The sequence below is a fragment of the Falco biarmicus genome, chromosome 8 (assembly GCF_023638135.1).
Source record: "Falco biarmicus isolate bFalBia1 chromosome 8, bFalBia1.pri, whole genome shotgun sequence".
NCBI classification, from domain to species: domain Eukaryota; kingdom Metazoa; phylum Chordata; class Aves; order Falconiformes; family Falconidae; genus Falco; species Falco biarmicus.
The window spans coordinates 20,983,979-21,008,905 of NC_079295.1; the positions used below are offsets into that span (position 1 = coordinate 20,983,979).

The window sequence follows — 24,927 nt, forward strand, 5'->3', positions numbered from 1 at the left end:
AAATGAAAAGGCAGCTAGCCAGAGAGCGATCACACGCTGTCTGCCAAGAACAATGATACCTTAAACTCTGTCTAACCTTAGTCAAATCTCGCTATGGAAAACACAATACCACCATCTATGCGTACATGCTTAAAATACCAGTGAAGGTGTTCAGTTTTGAGAGGATCACCTCAACAGAATAACAAGTGTTTTGGGAAATGCAAAGTTCAGGGGATCAGATTGAGCCTGTGGCACCTGGTATAAGACCTGTTGCACCAGTGCAATAACCTCCAACCTAGATTTCAAAGAAAACCTTCTCCGTATACCATGGGAAAGCAAAAGCCTCACGCTCTTCAGAATCCTGTGTTAAAACAATCATCTAACACTGTAAAAGCTTTGCCAATGAGAACAGCCTCCACGGGAAGAGTGGGTGTTATGAGGGTGTTCCTCCATTTGTAATCAAACTCTGCCCACACTGTATCTGGGGACTACCGGTTTGTCTACAGCATTTCTGAGGCTCTGTCATGGTAGGTGCTGGTCACCTCGCAGCTCCTGAATGACCCACAGGCAGACAACAACAGGCCTCAAGGTCTGGAGAATGCCCAAAGAGGGGGGAAAAAACCAAAAAGCCACATGGTCAACTAAAAATTTTTTGTCATACTCAGCAGAACAGAAGCAAATAAGCAATGGGATCAAACCCATACAAATCTGTAACTGATCACACGCAGAACAGAGAGGAAGCTGGCTAGTCCTTCTAGACAGGCTCTCGTGGCTCACAATTCATGCATCACTTTCGGAGACTAAGGAAATAGGTAATACTAAAATTGCTGAAATTGAGCTGAAATAATGCTCTTCCAATTAAAATCCCATTTTGATGACAAAACTTTCTCTCACCTGGACCCAATCTAAATTTTGGCCTTTCATATTTAAAAAAAAATCAAAGAGAGAACAGTAAGAGTTTTTCCCAATTATGTATAAGATAAAAGATAAGATAAGACCAGCACCGGTCTTCATTTATCATACATGCTCTTTTATTCTTCTGGAACAATGAGCAATGGCATATCATGATATATTCTCAGATTAACTCACAAACTCCAAACACATTTTGGACTGAAATATGGAAAATCAATGCACTTATCTCAAAAGCAGATCACCAACATTTTGATTGACTATTTAGAAAAAGACATACTCAGAGATTTTAAACCAATTTTTATTTAAATATACTCTAAATAATGCATTAGATATTTGATTTAAACAGTAGAGACTAAAACAAATTGATTGTTTCTTAAGCCAACATAGATTCTGACTCTTTGAAGTCATATTACTATTCTACAAGTGCCATTGTTATCTCATTTCAGCAAGGCAGTGCTGCCACCAGCAGGAAGATAAGAAAGCCTGGCAATACACTGAGCAAATATAATTTTAAATAGAGGAGAAAACCTACATAAGGAATGTTTCTCACCAGCTGAATTTTCAGAACTCGACGCTGAACAACACTGCTGTGGCAATCAGTACAGTAACGTAATATATTAATGAACTTTCCCATTATCTCTTACTGTTATACAAAGAGAACAGAATCTACATTTTAACTTGGTATTGCACAGAATATTCCAGCTAACTATGCTATTAACTTTGGAAGAGTTTTTGAATGTGAACGCTCTGTTCACAATCATGGACTCAATTTCCAGTCAAATTACTTGAGAAAAGATTTACCAGGCCCATTAAAGACTGCATAACATCCAGACTCAAATAGCATCACAGAATAATTTCAGACCTTTTGAGACCTGCGAGTATGGCAAGGCATAAATCACAAATCAGAGGATGGCAGGCATAAAAATTCAGAGACCTCTATACAATCAGCTCACACACCTGTAAGTCTTCAGATGGTATTTACGATCCCTTATCATGTGAGGTGCTCGGGACAGAATTGTATTCCGCAAAATCTTTCCAGCTCTGAGGATCTTTTCTGAAGGAACCTTGGTGATCATGGAGAAAAAAAAGGGACCAAGACACAGATTTTAAACTTTCTGCAATCTCTATACTGCTTTCTGCAAAAAAACCCCACAAGTTCTCTTTTCCCTAAGGTAAAAGTCCTTGCACAGATGCTTACTTTTGCAGAGCGATGTAGTATTTATTCAGGATTTTAAGCCTCATATACTTATCACATCTAACAGAAAGCCTTACTTCAGCTGATACACATCACAATGTTGGAAATAGGAGTTATTTCCATTTGTCTAGCAGCAGCCTGGCTCTACAGCACACCTATGTCCTATTACCTGTGTAATGGTTTTAGTAGGACGTTGTGGGATGTGAGGTTCAATAAGAGGTGTCTGAAAAATAAAATGAAATTAAATGAAATACATTTTTAAAGGTTGAACGGTAAAATAAAATAAAGACTGAAATAAAAAACTGAACAAAGAAGCTGTTAAAACAAAGAATGACACGTAAGTCCAAGTTCTGCCCAGGGCACGCGAGTAGAAAAAGCTCTCTGAAGACATCCTGGAGATAAACTTTGCTCTTAAAGCTCAGCAAATTCAAACAGTGACATGACATGTGAAGATGAATAACAAATGCGTGTTAAACTTTCTGAAGTACTAATGAAGTGTGCAGTGGCCAAACATCACACCAGATCTGAAGCTACGCAGGCATGGCTAGCTCTTCTGCTTGCTGGTTTTGACCCACAATGGGCATGAAAGCATTCCTCTGCAGGTGGCTGCCTCCGCCATTCAGCCCCCCCCCCCCCGAAAATCTCTCCTCCTTCAGCACCTTTTCCTGCTCAGCTCTCTTCTCCCTTACAGCATAGCACAAGAAACCGCAATAAAGAAAAGCTCTGGCCCCACTATCTGTCTCTTCTAAACTATCGTGAGGCCTAGCTGGCAACCCTCTTATAGCCACCCTCTGAAATGCAAGAGCATGCAGGCCACTCGCAGAGACCTGGGTAAGGACTTTCACAAAGGGGCTGGTGAAGGAAAAAGCAAAACGTAAAGGCGGTGACTGGATTCTGCAAAGGGAAAAGTGAAAGGTAAGACTATCGGGGCTACAAGAGAGAAGCAGGGAAGGAGGATAAAAGAAGTGGGAAAACAGGCATGTAATAAACACGTGAAAGGAGACAGGAAGCATATAGCACAACCCAGAGGAGAAAGGAAAGTAAAGGGTTAAAGGACAGTATAAATGGAGACAAAGGAGAGCAAAACTGTTCAGCAGTTCAGCTGCTACCTCAGGATGATGAGAAGATGTTTTGCTTTGTTGGGACTGGTAGTTAACAGCATGGACCAAATTTACTTCTAGTGAGAAATGCCAGGAGACATGACACAAGGGCTGGATTTGGCTGGGATTCTGCGCTTGCCGAGAAGGCAGATCATGCCAAACACAGAGGTTTCCCACCAAGGCAAGACCTTGCACCTCGGCCCGTGGCAGCCACGGGTCCCTTAATCCACACAGCAAGGGCAGGACACTGGGTCAGAAGTATGTGTGTGGTGAGACACACGCCATGTACGGCTGGGTTGACGGGTATCAGCTTTCTTAAGCTGGACATCTGTTTGTTAGCTCCCACAGGGCTTTAATGATGTGATAAAGACCTTGTAGTAATCCAATAGTGCTAGGAGCTACAAATGCACCAGGAGACTATAGGTCAGACAGGAAGGGGAGAATGAGGGAAGCACATAACAAAAATCAATAAAGATAAGATAATCTTAATGGAGAAGCCTGTATATGGAAAGTAATGCAAATGGTTTTTCATTTCCACTCCTACCTTACAAGAAGTCTCTAAAAAGGCAAATCCATACAATTAAACTGGGATTCCTGATTTTTCTCATTGATAAGTCAACAACTTTTCAAAGACTCATTTAAATTACAAATATTTCTGTCCCACCAGAACAGCCGTAGAACATCTCTCAATGTTTCTTGGTTCCTGGTACTATGTGGAACATGATTTAGACAGTCTACATTTGCAGTTAAAGCATGCTATGAATAGCAATAATCTTTTGAAAGATGCCTCTAATGCAAAGAAACCCACTGAATAACAGTTTCAAACAACTATATAAATAAACAATGAAGTCAGAGATATCGCTCTGAGTAGTAATAAGTTTTCCTTCCAATTTCTTTTTAAAGGATTTCAAGTCCTCATCAAGCTCTATGAGACTGAAGGTAAATATATACTTAAATGGTTGGCTAAATTGGCATTTAAGTCACTATGAAAATCATTTTAAAATTCTATGCTCTTAAAAGATTATTTTTTTAAAATCAGTAAAGCACAATATACTCAAACTAGCTTCCAGATTTTATTTCTAGTTAAGAATACACTTGAAAGGAGATGTACAATGTGTAAGACAAAACATAAGAAACTTTTACAGCAATAGACTAGTGAAAATGAATACACATTTTTGTTCATTAAGAGTTTTCGTTAAGCTGCAACAAAAATGCATAAAAGTAGTAGGGGAAAAAATTAATATAGATGAAGATTTGTCAATAAACCTCCCATCCTAATAAAAAAAAAAAAAAAAAGAAAAGAAAAGAGAGCATTCAGAGGAAATCTGATTCAACCCAAAAGTACAGAAAAAACCCAAGGTGAAAGCTAAGGTGCAGCACAAGAATCTGCAGAAAGCAGCAGGAAGGCTTGTTCACCTACATTTGAACCTGACCAATACAGAAGGATCAGGTGCAAAGACAGAATGTAACTTGGGTGAAGGTGATCATGAAATGGTCCCGTGTCAGAACTTTACAGAAGGAAGTAAGAACATCAAAGTGGAAACAATGGTCTAGGAAGAAAAAAATTCCATAAAACCAGAATACTGATAGCTAAATTCCTAGAGCAGGTCATGGGGGAGCAAGTGTATGGTAAAAAGAGTTGAAGAGAGCTTGCAGTTACTTAAAGAAACAATACTAACCACACATACAATATATACTAGCACAGAGCTAGAAGGTGTAGTAAAGGCTCAGCTAATGAAAGAGCTTTTCATTGAAATACAAGAAGGAAATGCACAGAAAGCAGAAACTAGGGGGTTTACAAAAGGAAAGTATAAAAAAATAAATTGAGTAACAAATGACAGAATTAGAAAATCAAAGGTATAAAATGAGACAGATCTACCAAGAAATGTCAAGAGGTACAAAAATATTCCACAAGTACTTTAGCAGTAAAGCAAAGAAAATAAAAAGCATTGATCTACTGTTCAACAGAAGGAAATCTATTGACAGACAATTCAAGAAGGCCAGAAGCAGTTGATTTATTTTTTATCAGTGTTCATTAGAAAGATCAGTGGCAGACACATGGCTAAGTAGTAGAATGACAGGAGTAAAACCTCAGCCTGAAAAAACCAAAAGAATGATTGAGAAAAGATTACATAAATTAGCTATTTCCAGATTGGCTGGGTTTGTAGAATTTCATGCAGGAAACTTGAGTAGCTTGAAGAAACTAAAAGGTGGTCAGCAGCCACCTCTGACAGCTCCTGGGGCCTAAGGAAGGCAGCTGAAGACAGAAATAAGGGAAAAGGAGGAGCTGAAAAATGTCAGCTTAAGTTGTCTGCCCAGAAAAAAGTCCATTTGTAAGCACCTGGAAAAGAACAGGGAGATGAATCATGTGACATGTATTAATCAAGAACAAATCATGCCACACATCTCATTTCTTTCCGTGACCGGGCAGCAACATTGATCAATTAGGGAAGAAACAGTAGATTTTCAACCCTTTGCTTCAGTAAAACTTTGGCACTGTCTCATAAGATATTCTTTCCTGCAAAGGGCAGATTAAATTCTTTTAAAACAGGCGCAAAGTCAGCTAGAAAACTGTATTTTGAAAGCCATTACCAGTGAAGCTTAGTCAAACTGGCAGTCATACCAGAGGTCTGTCCTGAGCAGCATTCTCAAGAATATATCACATCTGATAATATTAAATATTAACACAGGATGAAGTAGAACATACACTGATTGGTTCTGCAGGAGAATTCAGGACTGGAGAGACTGCATGTACATTTGGGGAATAAGTTTAGAGTTTGATACAGTTTTGACATTGGTCTGAAAAAATTGTGATGCTGTTATGCAACACAGGTAGTGCTGACTACTTTTCTGAAGCGGCAGAATCAGCTGTATAAAGACAGGGTAGGGAACAAGTGTCTTAGCACAGTTCCATAGAAAAAAGAAATAAGGTTTATAATAGTATTAAACAGAACTGAATAAGCAATGCCATACTTGTGTGAAAGCAACCAATACTGTACTGAGACGTAGTAACAGATTAGATACATAATGCAGTTCTGCTTCAGTCAGCCTTGGTAAGATCTAAGCTAAAGCAGTGTGTCTCACCTGCCCACCTCACAAGCATCTAAACCAACTGGACAGAATTTAGAGGAGAGCAACAAGACTAATCAGAAAGCACAACATAAATAATCGAAGTTGTTCAGCTAAGGAAAAATCAAGTCTTAGCAAAAGTGTGGTAAGAGTCTTTGGATTTAAAAGGCCTTTGAAAAGAAGAAAGAAGTGACCTAGTCCATCGTGCAGAGACCAGGAAGAGATTAAATTGCTGTAAGAGAAGTTCAGGTTAGGCATCGGTGAAGCTTTTCTAACAGTGTGGCCAGTGAATACTGTCACAGATTGCCAGGGAGGTGTGGTTCCTCCATCTTTGGAGGCTTGGGAGGATACCTAAGGTATCTGTCAGAAGTGACACAGTGATCATGAATTGTGCATGTGGCTCAGAGGTGGACTAGAGGCTTTCCTGAAATACCTTTTAGCCTCACCATGTGGCACCATGCCATTTTTGAGGACACCCTTAGGTGTCTAAAATTAATTCAACCACAAGGTGGTGCCTGAACAAGCCCCAGAGCAGCAAACCTGGTCTACAAGACAGAAAGGCAGTCATTCCTACTGACGAACAATGTCGTTGCCATCCAAAAGACATGCCCAGCAGAGAGTCCCCTCAAAGTTACAGCCTTTCAAAGCCAATGCAGTGAACTCTGGCTGCACCAGCGACGAGCTGCAATGCAACAGGGCTTGGACTGAGTTTGCTACAGAAAGGCCAGTCATGCTTCAAAGGCGGAGAAATGTAACGTCAGTTAGTTTATAAGAGATACAGTGATCCAGGAACAACTTCCCGTCAGAAAAAAAAGGATTCTGTAAAGGGTCGTACCTTAGGATAACAGTCACAACTTGACTGAAGTCCAAGAAATGTTTTGTAAGTCTACAATTTCAGCTCTCCCATTAAGGGATGCTTAGAAAGGACTTAGAACTAACTCACCCTGTAAAAAAGCAGAGTGAGAAGATGTTTGATTACCTTCTTAACAGATTATGCTATCTGTGAAGAATTAATGTGACTTAAGTACACACATGTTGCACAGAGGTGTATGACTACAGCTACTTGATAACCACATTTTTCAGAACTTCTGAATAAGGGAAAAGTTATCATGTGAGCAGCCCAATATGCAAGCCAATTAGAGCAGTTTACAAATTATTACCCATCTCCTGGCCACAGCAGTATCAAGCATACCTGCTCTTAGCCCTCCTTCAGCGTGAGATAAAGCAATACAGCAGCATTATTTTGAAGCTTTAGCTACTTCATGCCCTTTTCCAACTAGTGCACATGACATGCTGATGCCCCCGTAGGGGAGAAGGTGCATATGGGTCTGGAGGGTAGAGAAAGGAAGGCTGCAGGTGTTAGTAGGGGGAAGCAGAAAATTATTATAAGAAAGTGTAATAAAATGGCTTTCAGCGTTAACATTGACAAACTCCATATCTGAACATTTATGCATTCACATTCCTATCATTCAAACAAATGCTTCATGAAGCCAATGACAAAACTCCCTAGTTAAACTGGGTGAACCAGGTAAAGTAACAACTTTAGACTCTATTCCTTTGAAGATTCCAATATTTATGCATGAGAGCAATACCATAGATTTAAATAGGACTATTCATGTGTATAATTATATGCACACATTTAATCACTAGAGAAATAGGCCTTAGATTTCAAACTATAGGGCAAGGGCTGCCTTTATTTCTGTGCTTCTTACATCACTGAGCAAGCCATATGCCAAAAAAGAAATAATATAATGAATGACAAGGTCTGCATTTGTCAAGTCACTTGAATCTGCTAAATAAAATCCAAGAACACCTCTTATAAAAATACATTTTTCTATTCCCCTTGTTAAATAGCTGTAAAGGGATGATTCTTCTGAGCCTTTACATATGAACGAATGCTTTAGATCTACAGCAGTTTGGATCTATAGAACGAAACGATGGAGGGGACCTAACTTACTACTCTCAAATGTTAACGTAGGAGATGTGTATTGCAAAGAACTAAGATGAAATAAAACAAAAGCCAATGAATCATGTTTTTCCCATGACCTCAGTGTAGCTCATCTCTGAACAGAGAACAAGTTTTGGTATTTACTGGAGTTAAGCATGGCATGTGAGGTTACCAGGGTGATCGGCTAAACCTGTGCACTACTGTTGATCCCTTTATTTCCGACTGGGGCACTGAAAAGAATTGCAAGTGACATCTGTTTTCCTCTGACTGCCAGCGAATCCAGAAGAAACAAAGGACAAAAGCCACACAAGTCGAAAGGTGGCAGCAGCAACAGCCACATCACTAAGAGATCTGTTTGTTTTACATCCTCAGTATTTACTGCTCATTGGTGATTTAGGGCCTAATCCAAATCCCACTGAAATTACTGGTAAATCCCTAACTGACTCAATGGGTTTTGAATCAGGCCCATAGCATCTGATGATTCTCTTAAGTGTATTTCAGGAAGCAGAGCATCTTTAGCTCTTACCTATTCCAAATGACTTCTGATGATTGTCATTTATGAAAGACATGCTTGAATATCCTTGTACACATCTCCTGAAAGGCTATCAATGCCCTAACTGGTTCACATGGGAGGAAATAAAACATACAAAAAAGCATTCCCACAATAGTGGTGAAAGTATAACCAGTCAGTAAGATACAGCTGACAATTAGAAAAGGTCCCCACAGCCCTCCCACACAATACCTCCTGCTTCTGCTTTTATGATTCTTTCTCAAATCTGTATGTCCGTTTCCAAACTGTTGCCTTTTTTTGTAATACATCATCTATCTGAGCTACTTCGGACCAAAGGCACAGATAAGAGCTCCAAAGATGAGGAGCCTTTGTATAGATGATTTTTCCCAATATGAATCAGTATTTCCAGTGCTACAGGATAACCATATAGCAGAGAGAAAGCTGAGCATACAGTATAGCTGTGGGAGTGCATTTCCAGGTGGAAAGTAGTCTTGGATAGAGTATCCTGAAGTCAGTACCATTGGTCCTATTTCCATCTGCAGAGAGAGAATGTGACTATGCAGACTGCAGCAATCTCTGCTAGGATGCTGCAGGTAAGACAACATACTTAGTGAATGCAGCTTACTGCAAAACATCAGAGAAGCAGCTGGCCAAAGATCCTGTCATTAAAAGGTCCTTTGAAAACTATTTTTCTCAAAACTTGAAGGAAAATGTAACCAATATTGTAGGAATTTCTGTGCTCTGTTAGCCTATGCTGGATCTCTGGAGTAGCCCTATGTAGAACATGCTGATACACTGATCAATGCTTGTCATCAGAAAACAACCCAAGTCATGACCTCTAACCAGCCCCCCAGGCTGCATGGTCCACAAGAAACCTTGGCACACACTCTCTGCCACAGGGACTTCTCATGGTTGGGATGTATACATAACAGTCTTTGCCCTTATTATCTTCTTAAGTCAAGGCAGAATCCCAGGACAAAGTGAAAATGTGAAGTTTATAAAACAGTAGTATCATATTCAGTTATAAAGAATGTTGACATGGAATCTTCCTGAATACCTGGTGGCATAATTTTGCTTTGATCATCAACTATTTCTACTATTGCCTTGGGGAAGCATAAATGAATTGTCATTGACACTGTTACAGCCTAAATATACAGGCACAAAATCCGTTTCCCTATGCCAAACAGCAGCATTAATAAACATGATTTTAGGTAGTTTGAATTACTTCCCATCTGTAAGCTAAGGGAACAGAATCATCAGTTCAATCATTGAGCAACCTTAGCAAAACAACTTACTCTTAAGAGTTTCTGATGCCCACAGTAGATTTCCTCAAGCAAGATACAAAAAAACACCCTACAAGAAACAGGGCTGTTGCCAACACTCTATAAGAGGTAGATTTTCCTTGCACAACGTAGCAGGCCATCCTCTTTCAGTCATTAAAGGATCTCAGCAGAACTTTACATTAAGCCCTTAGATACTCATTACATTAACAGGCTTAAAAGTCTGATTTGAATTAGTCCCAAAAATACAAAGGTTTTTCATGCCAGCAGGCAGCTGAGCAGAAGTGGACACTCTTCCAAGTGAAAAGAACTTGGACAAGAATCCCCTAATCTACCAATACAAATAAAACATATACATGTTGAAATTTTTTTGCAAATCCAAAGCAGTCATGAAGGTTTTTTTCATTTGTTCTTGTTTTTTGTTGGTTTTTTTTTTTAACTTTCACAATTACTATGCTGATAAAAGCAAACATTTCAACAATCAAATTTGGTTTTTTAACCTAATTTAGGGGATAGGTCAGAAAATTTGGGAAACTGCATGTAAGAAAGAAAATCCAAAGAACAGCAATTAAATGCAAAATATAAGGGAGTTAGTGGTACTAAAATTGTAAGGAATAAAAAACTTAGATGCTGTTTTCTATGCTTTTAAGCTTGTACTTGAACAAACTGAACACTAGCAGAGCACACAAAAACTGATCTGCTGCTTATTTGTGACACTCGAGGAAGTAACCGATGACATACTAACTACATCAAACATTTTCAGTTTGTAATCAGTGTAGACTGGTCTGGACATGCCACCACCCTCTTACAGAAGACAGGACAGAGTGATGAAATACAGGTTAATTTCCAACCAAAGTCTTTTAAAAATGAGAAAGAGAAAGATATGAGGGGAAAAAAATACTCTTGATCACATCAGAAGGCAATTACTTCCCAAATCCAGTCTATAATATTTTCCTTGCTCACCTTTGTGTGAATCCCTTTCTTCCTTGTACTTTTCTATATCATCTCTGTCCTACCTCCAATAAGCCTCCCACAGACCTTACACAATAGTGTCCCATAGGAGAAGGAGAGCTTTTAACAATGAAAGAAAGGCATATAATTAGCTTTAGGGATTTCTATTGAACTCACACACAGCCCACCCTCTCTGTTTACAAGTATTTGAAAGGAGGTTGTAGCATGGTGGGGGTCTGTCTCTTCCCCCAAGTAACAAGTGATAGGACAAGAGGAAATGGCCTCAAGTTGCACCGGGGGAGGTTTAGGTTGGATATTAGCAAAACCTTCTTCACCAAAAGGGTTGTCAAGCATTGGAATAGGCTGCCGAGGTGTTGTAGTCGCAATCCAACTCAGTCAGCCTCACACAGGGTACCAGTTGTTGCAGCACAAACTAGTAGGCTGCAACAAGGCTTTTACCATTGGTCAGATTCTACTAGTCCATGCTGTTTCTCCTTCCTCCAGAGGCCAGACCACACTACTCCTCCATCCTACCGCCTCTGCCACAATCCTCAGTGCTATTAAACTACTTAGCAGGACATCATCCATGTCAATCAACCCACTTGCCCACTGGCAAGGCCACAGCTGCATATTATCAATGATAATCAACCCACTGCCTTCATTCCTCTACACCGAGGGAAGTAGTGGAGTCACCATCCTTGGAGGTATTTAAAAGACATGTAGATGTGGTGCTTAGGGACATGGTTTAGTGGTTTGGCACTGCTGGGTTACCACTTGGACTTGATGAGCTAAAGGTCTTTTCTAACCTAAACAATTCTGTGATTCTATGTTACAAGGACTGAGCTCTGTCCAACCCAGACCACCATATCTGCAGGGAGACCTCACTACGCTCCTCTAGAAGACAAAAACTGTGGAAATAGAAATGCAATCATCACTACCATGCTGGACACATTTCAGTGACCTCTTTGCTATCTCCTCAAAATGTATTTAGCAGCTGAGAGAACCAGCCTGTGCTCCCCAGCACTCTCCACGAGACAGCACTGGAGCAAAATGCCTGCTCACATCTCCTAACTGGAGAAGTCCAAAACTGCCAATGATTGACCTCACAGCAAGTCTGTAGGTGACTTAGCAACACTTTGCAATTAACAAAGGACAAATTACTCAGAAAGAGCACTTGTTTCTGCTCTTCATCTATGTTTACCAAACAATGCAAGTATCAAAAGGACCTGTAGCCAGTCTAGATAATCTAAAATTGTATTACCAAAGCATTTTCAAACCACCCATGCTCACAAAAGATAACCATACAGTTTCTTAAGAAACATCTGTGAGCAGCAAAAGTGGGAAGCAGGGCAAGGTATGAATGGAGGAACACACAGTCACAGGGCTGTTCGCAAAATTAAGGAACATCCACAGAAACAGGAATTAATCACATTTTAAAAATCTTCTGAGTTTCATAAAACTACAGCACCTGTAATCTAAATACCCATATATTTAACTAACGAAACTAAGCAAAATAGACTAGTAGAAAGGATCAGTAGTTAAGACAGCTCAGTTTTATTCTTTTTTTTCTGACTACATGACCTTGTGCAAATCACATAATCACACCATGTTTCATTTTCCTCTTTTTAGAGAGAGGAATAGTAATAATTTCTACCTTTGTAAAACACTTTGAATACTGTCAGTAAATGGACTACTATCAAAATATTCAGAGTAATGATGACTGTTTTAAAATCTATATTCTTTAAATGTAATACAATGTGAAGACTAAGCTGTATTTTAAAAAACATTCTAAAATTGCTTTTCTTTAGTAATCTACATGTATTAATAGCATAAACAGGAAAATGTGTCCCTTTAAATTCTCAAATACAATCTGTGTAGCAAATTTATTTTAGAAAGTTAAATTGAAATTGCATTATTAACACTTCTACAATGTTTATTTGACAAACTGTAAATGTCCATCCTTTTAACACAAAATGATTCAGCCATTACCAAAAATGATACTTCACTGTGAATGTCAAAGGGAAAAAGAATATTGAAACAGACTATGACCAGTGCACAAAAACCCTGAGAACATGGCTAATGATGTCTTATTTTCCTGTCATTTTTCTACTTCCCCGCTACAATGAAACAGCTGCTATAACTACACTGCATGCACTGAATAAAATGCCAGAAAATGCTAACTCTGCTGTGAGCATTCCCAATATTCTGACAGAGGTATGACTACAGTTGTCATAAGGTATCTCAAGCCAGCATTGTCACGGGTTTCTCTGCTGCTGCATTTTTGTTAACCTATAAAAGAATGAAGCATTTTTTTCATTGTTTCTCATGAGAATTCCTGGTTTCTCGGTATCCATGGTTTTAATAGTATGTTTACCTGAAATCATTTACTTCTTGAGAAACAAACTATAACGATAAAGATGAAAAAGTATGGTAAATATTAGGCAGCAAGGTTACTGGTTTTTAAGACCTGCCTCTGACCCATGCTATAGGTACACAACTATTCAAAAGGCAAACTAAAGGGAAGTTAAACGTTAATGAGCTTCTGTAGGTTTTATTTAATTTGTTTCCAGATACCTTTATAACTTCTGCACACATCTCCCACCTCCCAGGAGGCATGCCTCTAGACAGGCAGGATGGGCTCTCTTGCACTTTGATTACAGCCAGATGCCAGAACTGCCCTCTGAGGACTAGGTGGTGAAATTTTAGACGAAGTGGTTTCATGCCAAACATAAGGGTGCCAAAACCTGGATGGAGTGTGAATTAGTGGGTGAAATTGTGAACCTATTAAAATCAATGGTAAAACTCTTGACTTCAGGGTAGTCAAAACACCACCCAAGTGAGGCAAGAGCACCTGTCTCCTGGGTGACAGCAGTTTATGTATTGTGTGACCCCAGCTAGCCATTCCACCTCTGAGTATTTCAGCTTCTCCATCTGTAAAATGAGGATGACAGTAACTACTCACATTTCTGACAAGTGATGAGAACGAGCAACTAAAAACACTGCTGAATGCTGCAACTGAAATCCTGGAAGTGTAGTGTCTACAAATTCATTCTAAGCTTTTTATAATGGTTTTTAACACAGAAAGGAAAAGTCATCAAAGTGAGGCAGGGCTAGAGGGCATTGAAGGTTGCCTCCTGAATTCCCTGGGGAGGTCAGCAACAAGGTAAACCCTCTGGCAAGCGGGGAAGAGAGGTTAATTTAAACTCATTTTGTGTCTCTTCTGGTGATCCCACATTCCTTATTCTCCAAGTTCAGGACAGTGCATTGTGTGAATGTACATGAAATGAAGAAACATTGAAGGAGACCGGCACATCTGCCTCAGATTCCAGCTGCCCTATCTAGTCCTCACTCTTCTTTCTGTCACCCTTTTCAGAAACGAATTTTTGCTAAAAATGAAACTGAGAAGGTATAATCTATCAATACCCCATCTACACCTTCTGTTATCCTACTTCACAGGAGATTTTTAATGATCTGTATTGGTTTCCCATCTTCACAGAATATATTTCTTTAAAAAGGTAAATTATTGTTTCTATATTATGTGAAAGTAAATAGAGGAAAGAAATCCCACACTGATGACTAGACCAGAACACATTTTTAAAAGAGCATAAACATCTTCTTTCAGCCAAGCATTTCTTTTCTTGAACAACTTTAAGTCTTCTGTCATAAACATAAAAACCATTCAAGCACTTCTGTTTAATTTACCTATTTTTGCGTCAGTGGAAAAGACAAGCATTCTGCTCTTGGCAAGTATCCACAAAACAACCTTCTTATCTTCCTTAAAACTTCTATTTCCCATGATGTCTACAAAAAGCTTGTCAAAGTGGAGGGTGCTGATGTGCTGACTGCTACCTATGCTGCCTCATCCAAGCCTCTCAGACTGTGCAGTTTATCTATTGGGTGGTTTTCAAAATTGGGTTGTGGTCTTGTTAGGGTAGCACCCTTCTTCCTAGTGCTTCCAACACAAGATACAGCTCCTGTGACTTGTTAGCATTGCCACAGCTCTGCTAACCACAATGAACCTTCATGACTGGACAGATCTAACCAAAACAGAAGGGACCTGGTCACGAGGGATAACACGCATCTTCTGAGGACAACCCACTAACATCATTACCTCCTCCTGCTGTGAGGGGACATCATCACCCAATTTAGTAAAGAGCAAAGTCCAACAGCATACATTCAGGGGGAAATACTGTCTGTGAAGGGCAAGGACTTTTCTTTTTCTTTTACAGTAAAATCCAATTGTAGTCTTACATACTTAACTAGTGTGAAATGAAGCTCAAAGCTGTTGTATTAGTTAATCAGTTAATTCAGAGGTCTTCACATACCTTAGCGGCAGTAAATGTATTGATAAAAAACATACAAAGGTATTTGGAATCAAATTATTAGTTCTGAACAACATGGATTAATATGCACTTTTTTTCACATTAATTCCATAATGCAATGGGAATAATCAGTAAATAAAATACAAACATTGAGTTAATGTGCATCTGTGTGAACAGTAGGTATTCCCCCAGAGAACAGTAAAAGAGTAACAGTATTAATTCCTGTCAACCTGAACAAAATATAATCAGCACTGGAAAATAGTAGATATTTCATATTTGTAAATTTGTTCTTTCCCTCCTCCTAACTTCCTACAGAGCTTGTAGTTGCCTAACTTGCTATCATTTAAATCAAGCCTGTTCACATTTGATCTTACTGTTCTGAATTTCAGCTCATCCTCCCTGATAACTAGTGAGGGACAGACGTTTCTAAAGCTGCTTCTGTTGCTAAATGAATCTTTCTTGCAACTTGAGAAAAAAAATTGCTCCACCAATGCACACAGAAAACTGCAATAATTAACCCAAGACTGATGGAAAGGTGAAATTACTCTACCTGCATTTTCCCTAGCTAACCACATCTCTTTACATCCCAATTCACCATAGTATGTTTCTGAAAGAGATGACCTCTTTTTAGCTCTCTCAGTATGCAGCCCAAGCTGTGTAAATTCTGTGATGTCTGGCTTTTAGGGATATCACAGAACCAGCCCTGTCCTTGTGAAATGGAAAGGGACCTATTGTATGTATTTTGTAATTTATCCCCTTTCTCCTATTTCTCTTTAATGTTGGCTTTAATTTTCACATCATCGCTAAAAATATTGCTTTGTCCAGCTGAATTTCTGTCCCTGCCATCTGTCAACTACTCACCTCCTTTTTAGACATAATCCAAAAATCTTCTCTGGCTTAATTGACTCTTTAGTGACTCTTTGTGGGCTGTATTCTTTCTAATAAGGACTGTTGCAGTATGTTAAGGAAATCACAGTGTGAAAATGTTTGCTGTTCCAGAGAAGTTTAATTACTGTAATCCAAAACAGCTTGCCTGGAAATACTGAATGTACATAGAGTATTCCCAGCTAACTTATGTTACAAAAAATATAATTTGTGCAGTGATGTAGGAATCTTCAGCTTCTCCATGACAGTTGGTCTAGGAGACTGTCTGGGGGAACGGAAGATGCATCCTCCCCTGAGGAATTTCTGGTACAGTGAAGTCCAATATTATTGCAGATTCTCCTGTGTCTGTACTACCACAAGGTCACACAGAGCTTTCCAGGCAGCAATCCAGGTTCTCCACCCCAGACCTCATAGCAGAAAAGCCAGACAAAACACAAAAGACAGCATTTCAAGAACACTGACTGTAACACTGAAGAAACCGAACAGACTAAGTAGCATTCAGGAGCTCTAGCAAGGCAACCTCCTGATTTTCTTCTCCTTCCTCCTTCCCCCAGTTTGGATCAGTATCAGGAAGACAAGAGAGCCATTCTATTACACAGGCCCAGGACTGCTGTGGAGCAGTCGCTATACGTTTAGTATAAGCAATGCCAGAAACCTTACTGTTAAGAGTTTTGTCGACAGGTTTTTCCAACATTGCTCTGGAATCTGTAGCAGCTAACACTGACACTCAGCAGAGTGTGAACTGAACCAGGGGAAACAAAAGGGGAGGGGGGTGTGTGTGTGTTAGGCTCCTTTATCTTGTGGACCCCTATAGTTTTGCCAGTAAAGATGAGGAACCTTATGCAGCAAGTAACAATAGGCTTTTCTTAGGTTCATTTCCCAGATTCATTTGGAAAAGCTGCCAGAACCCAGCAGCCTGCAGACCACAAGCTGAAAATCCCTCATCACACAATTAAAACAATCCAAGGCCGGGGGGGGGGGGGGGGGGGGGGGGGGGAAGAGGGGAAGAAATATTTGCCTGGATCTGTATGTGTATTACAGCAATAATAAATTGTTATTTATACAAATAATACAAATTTGTATTTAAACACAGGAGACCGTATTTCTTTTGTGATTTAGCAGTGAACTGCAATAGAGCTGCAAGCTGCCCTGACAAAGCGATCCCCTGCCAGTTGTCCCTCTGCTTCCCCTGCAGCTGACATGGGCTGGCAGAAATGCCAGGTTTGGGGCAGGAGAGAGCCTCAGCCTGTAGCTGACAGGCCTGGTAGTGCATTATGCAGAGGCCAGATGTTTAAGGCTGCAGACAGTTCACAGCAGCCTCAAACAAGACCACTGTGGTCTATCCCCTCCTTGAACTCCACACCCAGGCTCTGCCCTGTTGTGTGCTGGCCCTGGCCAGGAAGCTATTTTTCATCCAAAACAGCAGAAAATTAAGCTCATATAAAGGGTGTTTCTGTCAGTTCTGCTCCCTTACCACCACCAGTCAAGCAGGAGTGTCAGTGTGATGGAGGAGAGAGCACATGTAGCTGGATGCAGAGAGAAGGGATGTCAGAGAGGGGACATGGGGGAGGACAGGTGCCCTACAGTCCCAGTACAGGTCACTGGAAGCTGCTGTAGAAGGGCAGCCACAGCCCTGTGGTTCTCCCTGGGCCAAATGGTGCTCTGCTCTGGGAGATGATGCTCTCACTATCTTCCTATTGCACAGCCACCCTCTCCCACCTCTGTTCCTGATGTAAATGCTGGCCCTCATGCTGCTCTAAGATGGACTGTGTCACAAAACAGGTTTGGGTGAAAAGTAACCATCTGAGCTGTTGTGCAAAAGCCTACAAGGGAAGAGTGGCATGAGAGATGACGTTTCTTCAGCCCACTCAGATTCATGCATTTGAATTTAGCTACTTCCAAGAGTGAGGTTGGACAAAGCAGTACTGGGAGGTTTACAAAGAATTAATCATAATTCTCCCCTGTTAATCTACTGGCTCTTTCTCCATCCAGTTCATATTTAAGGTTATTATACAAATTGTTTATATAATTTAATTTCCTAAGATGAAAACGAATGTGGCTGATTAATCCTAATTAGAAGCAGTGTAATAACTGGTAATGGAAGTAAGACTAATCTTTTGGGTTTGAGGTTTTTTTTTCATTTATATTTTGGAATCTAAGTTATATATTTTTCTGGTAGTCAATTCAGCTATGTGTATTTGTATTTCTTCACTAACTGTTATCTTTAAGACAGCTGTATCACAGATGATCTAGCACACAAACATCAAATATGTTCACAGTCTTGTGCCAAGCTCTCTTCCAGAAGGATATTTACAAAAAGAATAAATAATGAAAAGTCAGAAATCATAAATCTTTAAATACCTGAGCAGCACTTGTTCCTTAACCATCACTGGAGATAATAGTCCTAATTACCTTTTTGGCTCTGTCGTAGATATCAGACATTTTTGCCTCAGCAATTCTAACTCAGAATGGCTCTAAATGAGCACCACAAGCTGAACGCTTGGTTTGGTGGTGTTGCTCTTCACGTGGAGCCAGCACAACAAGGCTCCTGTTCTTAAGTAGCTAGCACAAAAAGAAGAACAAAATCACTGGACAGCTTTTCTCCACTATTTATTAACCTCTCAAATTTTTGTCATCTGTACACAGACAAAAAAAGATGCTGCTAAATGATCAGATCAGACACATTGATTACTTCTTACAGACTCAGAACTATAATTGACTTTGTGGAATACCAATTTCCAGCACACGTTGTAGGACAGGCAGTCAAAATGCTCTGTGAGAGATTATATGAGTGACTAGAATGAATCTGATTTTAAGATCCCTGATCCAATTTTTCTGCCAAACTTGAGAAAATAATTATAAGATTCAAAAAAATTCATTTTGCTGTTTCAAATATAAGTGCCAAATGTGTTACTTGTATACGCTTGACTTATCTGAAGACATGAACCTTGAAAAGGACTATCTTTTTTTCTCAGTATAATTACTTTCTGCCTTTCAAGTGCAAGAGATAAATGGAGCATACGTGCATGGTTTTTATGGGTTGGGACAGAATCACAGAGAAGACACAGCCAAGGAGCAGGAGTCATCAAATGTGACTCCGCAGTATATATTATCAGACTGCCCTTGCCAGCACTGGCAGGTAAGGCAATATGCTGTTTCCCCAGACAACTGGAACTGAGAGTGATGCTGCTGTTGAAAGAAGGTCCCATACCTACTCCACAATATTGAGTATTTTACAAATTCTAGTATTTTCTAATAATTTCTGTTATTTTTACATTATTTATTTTATTTATCTAAACTGTGATAGCAACAGTTATTCTGCTAGGCAAGAGGAGTTAGAAAGGGAAAATATCTCTTCAGCCAAACTGCCCTTCCCATCCTATCACAAGCACCCTTTTGTGCGGAGGTTAGTAGGGAGGAGGTGAGTACTTGCTTACTCTGCTACCCTGAAGGCAGCCAACAGTGTGAGTTAGATCCCCACCAAATCACAAGATCAATGAAGAAATATGTATCACTTAGTTTTCCATTTGTCTACTGATTTCTGAAATTCTTCCTCCCATTCATAGTGTCTCTTAGGATTATCGCACCAAGGACTGATCACAATAAGGTCCTGCAAGAAAAGTCACTTGAAATGTGTGAACACATATAAATCCCATGCCTTACAATGTTCTGAGTAAACCAGCACCTTTCTGTCTGACAGTCACTCCATCTTTTCTGTGACTGCAAGCTCTTTGTAGCAGAAGCCTTCATCCCTCCTTTGCATCACAGCACCCCGCACAAACAAGAATTGCAGGGCTTTAGGATACACATAAATTGCAATAAAGACTGACGTAATATTTTTTTTTTAAAGCAAGAGAAGTGGAGACCACCAAAATAACAGTGATGACTGCTTGAGGGGACTGTTCATTCAGAATTCATATTAATATTCAGATGTAAAGGTCATGCAACTAAAAACTCATATAGTTTAGCTTTAATATTGACTTGAGTATATGGATTGTTCTGCTGGTAACAGAGGTCTCTCTCTCTCTCCCCCAAACCTCTCATTCTCCATTCTTCCCCCCTCCCTAATGATAAAACCCACACTACACTGATTTGGATCTTGCAGGTAGTTTCACCATGACTCAGAAAGTCATTACAGCACTTAAAGAAGGATAGATGCAGACACACCTTTCCAAGCTCAGTTTTTTATTCCGGAGCAAAGGGCAGCGGTTGCTTCTGAAGTTTTGCAGCTTTGACAGAAAAGGGAAGCCCTGTCTTCAGGTGGTAACAATTCAACTGTGCTGTGCTATCGGACACTATTCAGTATCCTTCCCATTTCATCTTCTCCCAAGATAAATGTGTCAATTTGTTTATATTTTAAAACTGAAATACACCTACATATATTTAATCCTCTGTTGCTAAAATGAGAGTAAAATTTAACATTAAGAATACTCCTTTAGCATCTGTAGATTGCAAAATTCTGCCCTTTTCTACAAAAAGTTTAATTCATCTACCAAGAGAAGTCCCGTCTCCATCTCTTACCAATCTCACTACCATTGCAGACAGATCTATTTATCCTTAGAGCTGTCCTTAGAACCACCACAATAAAAACTCATTGTAGAAAGAAAGGACCATGTTTTTTCTTCCAAATTCATGTGAGGGCTTCAAGGACCAGGGATCTTTGACCTGAATCAAGTACACACTGAAGAGAAGTTATTTTGACGTGTAGACTGGTAAATACACAGCAACTTGGACCAAGGATTCTGCTCTTTTTCTCCACAATGCTACTAATTTCTGTATAATAATAGATCAAATGAGAATCACTAACCCAATCTGCAGGTTTCGTATCGGGACTACTCTGGCTAGTTCTGTACTGGTCAGATTGGAGCTCAATTATATCATTAGTTACAGCATAAGAAACTGTTGCCAGTAGGAACTGCCATTAGGGTCTCCAGAATTCAGGGTACACAATGAAATCATGGGTCACAGATATTTCATAGATTATCAGGTAGCTGAACAGGGTAACAGAAGATGGGGTGGTGCAAGTGCAAGGTTTTCTTTGAGGCATCGCTACTCACACTGGCATTTAGAAGGGAAACCTACAGCTGTGTATCATCTCCATATGGCTGGAATTGGAGATACCGATGTACCAAAACCTTCCCTGTGGTTCTGCAACAATTTAGTTTATGCAAAGTCTACTTATGTAAGTCAGCAGACCTACTAACAATTTTGTTTATATTAAGGAGCTCTGATGACATATAAAGACCTTCACATTTTTCATGATGAAGTTCATTACTAACATATGAAAAATGTATTTTTCGCAGACTCCTACTCATCTCACACTCCTGTCTTTGTTATCTCTCCTGCCATATGCTGTCACCATGTGACTCATTGCCAGGGACTATATGCACAGCCCCTGCACTAGCCAAATTGTTACAGGCTGCGATAATGATTGAACCCTGAGCACTTCCACTTAGAGTAAAATGAAGAACGTGAACAGACCTCTAAGCAAATTACTTTCATATATGTGAAATTGGTGCCAAAATATCAGAGCAGCCCCTAAAAGTAATTGGTACAGTTAGGACTGTATGAAGACATTATTTAGAAATGTTTGCACATAGTGCTTTTATGCAATCACGTCAAAAACAGAAAATGAAAGGGAATTATTTTTTTAACCTATGCTAACATTGTATAGCAGAACTGACTCTGCCACAGAGCCCGAGAGAGGAGAGGAATTAATGCACACATACCACTGGACAGTTATATAAACCATCCACATAGAAAATCAGTTCTGATATAACACAGTTTTCATATGCATGTTGGAGACGTTAACACTTCCAAACAAACACCTTGTCATTGCACCTTGCTAGAACACTGCCTGCTTCCCTGCTCTATCTCTCTTTTTATTGTTTCTTCTAGGCTGAAAATTTCATAAGCATGTGAAACATTTCCCTTGGCATTCTGCTAATGCTTTATCAAATTCCACATTTGACAATCTACCGAATATGTTAAAAGATAAGTCTTCTTCTCGGTCATCTGGGAAAAATAAATTGCAATATAGGGAAATAAGAGGTAAAATTACTGGGTTTATTGCTAGAGTAGCTAATATGGTGAATGAACATGATTATTAATGGTGTCTTGTGTAGACTCTTCAAGGCTGCCATGTCATCTTTAAAAAAAGTATACTTTCGAATGCCCAGAGCCATACTTAAGTGCTGGAAGATTGAAATAAGTGAATATTCATTTGCCTGGCAATGTTGAAAATTGCAGTATTTTGAGGATTAACACTTAGATTATATCATTCTCTGTCAACTGAAAAAATCTTTTGGATATAATTTTATTAAATGCATTTAGAGTTGATAAAATAACAAATCATGTTTTCACAATCACTCAAATTATTTAAATGCATAAAAATCAGTACGGCACCTAAGCCTTATTAAAAATTCAGTAATCTACATTTAGATTACACCAAATTAACCAGGGAAGAATATGGATGAAAAGGTGACTTTCAGAGGAGTATTTCAGCACATCCTATAGTAGCTTTGCTATACAAAATGCCTTCAAATAAACCAATTCAAATAAGCTTCCAGTCTAGACCATTTGGTCATTACATGAAAAACAACAAGGGGACATTTCAGCCTGTAAACTTCACAAACTTGATCCATGTGTTTCTCAAATATTCGTGCACTAGGGGGAGTTCCTGCAACTCTTGATGACAATAGAAATCCAAAGACTTAACAGAAATAAAGCATGAGTGAGATTTCAGCAAAAAGACGTATTGTTTACCTAATAGCAAGAATGACTGTATGAGTTTGTACAACTTAATCTGCTTATATCTTCTGCGTTCAGTATGGTTTCATCAGTACAAAGGAGACGAAGAAGCACTTTTCCCTCTTTCAGGATGTATGCTTTCAATGAAGGCGGAAATTTATGTAGGTTTTAAACAGTCATAGAGATTAAGTTGTACAAAAAGAAAGCTAGCATGGGTTTTGATATGAGGTGTTGTTTTAATTGAGTATGTCACTGGAAAAATATATGTGAGCAGGTAATCAAAGTCTGTACCTTAATAAACATGAAGAACTGAAGTCTGTACCATAAACATGGATAAGAGGACTTCATTAACACTGCTCAGTCAGCCTCCATTCTTGAAATTCTCTGCTTTTGAGCACTTAATTTTTCAGCCTTCCTTTCAAGCAGAATTATTTAATTTTTGTGTGTGTGTGTAGGTGCAGTTTCTTGAGGACGTGGGGGTTCTTTTAGCAAACTGCAATATGGAGATTCCATTATGAAAAACAATATAAAACTTCAGCTTGGATCATTAGCAGGATTAGGACTTTTTGACTACCAGCTACTTGAGTAAATTGAATAATTGTTTTTAATTACAGATTTCTATTCCTTCTGTGGATCATTCCTGTTATCTTAGACATAGCATCCACAGTTTGCAAAGGAGTTTAAGACATTTACTGTTAGCAGAAAAAAACATTCAGCACCACACTCCATCGCAAAGGAGTAGTTCATGCTTTCAATGGGTCTGTCCTCTGTTCTTCTCCACATTCGTTCCTGTGCCTCTACAACACATTTCTGCAATGCACTCTTCTTTAAAACTATCACATATCTCATGTCTCCAGAGCTGAAAGGGATATTTCTTTACTCATTTCCCACTTGGGCACCAGTAGGGGGTGAAAAAGCACAGGGAAGACAACTGTTTTTCAGTTACTGTCTGGCTTTATAATAATCAAAATGTCGCTCTAGCAACTAGAATGAATGATTGCGAGAAAACCCATACCACTGAGCATCAACACAGGAATGCCCAGGCAGCCCAGAACCAAAGACGAATAGTGTGGGAATGCTGCACACACAACGCACACAGCCTGTGTGCACAAGCCTGCAGTTAAACCGTAACGAGCCTCTAGTGAGCCAGTTTCAACTGAGATTTTTCAAGTCTTAACAATACAGTTTATTTTGTAGGGGGTTGCAAATGGCACTCCTTACTGCCAGAACAAGCCCCAGATGTCAACCTCCTATTCCAAAGGACAGCATTGCTACTGTATCACTGGGAAAAGTTATTTAATATGTGCTATGTATTTTCCCCAAAACTCAATGTCAGAGAGGTGTGATCCATTTCAATTTAAAAAACAGCCAGAAGCATACTCTCAGCATGGCAAATTCAGCATAAACAGTGAAAAAGTGGCCAAATTGTAAGAACAGGATCTTGTAGTGGGAAGCTCTGTGTAACCCTGCTGCCAGCTCTGCTGGTAATATATGGAAACAGAAGCACTACCCATTCTGTCTGCACACTGGAACCTGACCTCCCCTGTGTTCTAAGTACTCTTCTGTATCTTTTCCAAAAATGTATTTGAAATTATTATTGATTTTGTAATTTTGGCTTGAGGGTTATATTCATCTCACAGATGCAGTTATATCTAACTCTGCCCCACAGGAATTTTCAAAAACTACAGCTAGAGAGACCAGTGTACAGGTATTAGACTGACTAGTTAAAAAGACCTAAGCTGTGTTATCTTCCCTTATGTAAGACAGCTTTAAATTGACTTTGTTTCCATTCCCCAAAATATAACTGAGGACAGCAGTATACTCTGTCTCAGTATTTTATGCTCAATTTAACTGTTATATTGCATCAAATGATGTGCAATAATGTAACCCTAAATGCAAATGAATTTGTGTTTAGTAAAAAAAAAAAAGTATCTTTGCTGCCTTCTCCAAAAATATTTTTTTTATAGAGTCTAATGAAAAGCAAACATCCCCATATGGTGAGAAGATTTCAAGGCATGTATTAAA

The 24,927-nt window shown here is 39.3% G+C and overlaps 1 protein-coding gene across 2 annotated transcripts in view; it reads right to left on the reverse strand.

Annotated features, from left to right (window-relative positions):
- The window catches only part of RAPGEF4 (Rap guanine nucleotide exchange factor 4), a 157,254-nt gene that overhangs the window by 53,850 nt on the left and 78,477 nt on the right, over window positions 1-24,927 (reverse strand). The window contains exons 7-8 of one of the 2 annotated variants that reach the window (XM_056349501.1): window positions 2,256-2,309; window positions 1,849-1,955 (exon numbers count right to left, since the gene is read on the reverse strand). In XM_056349501.1, coding sequence (XP_056205476.1) covers window positions 1,849-1,955; window positions 2,256-2,309 — 161 coding nt within the window. The remainder of the gene's footprint in view (window positions 1-1,848; window positions 1,956-2,255; window positions 2,310-24,927) is intronic. The other variant, XM_056349500.1, reaches the window with a different exon arrangement.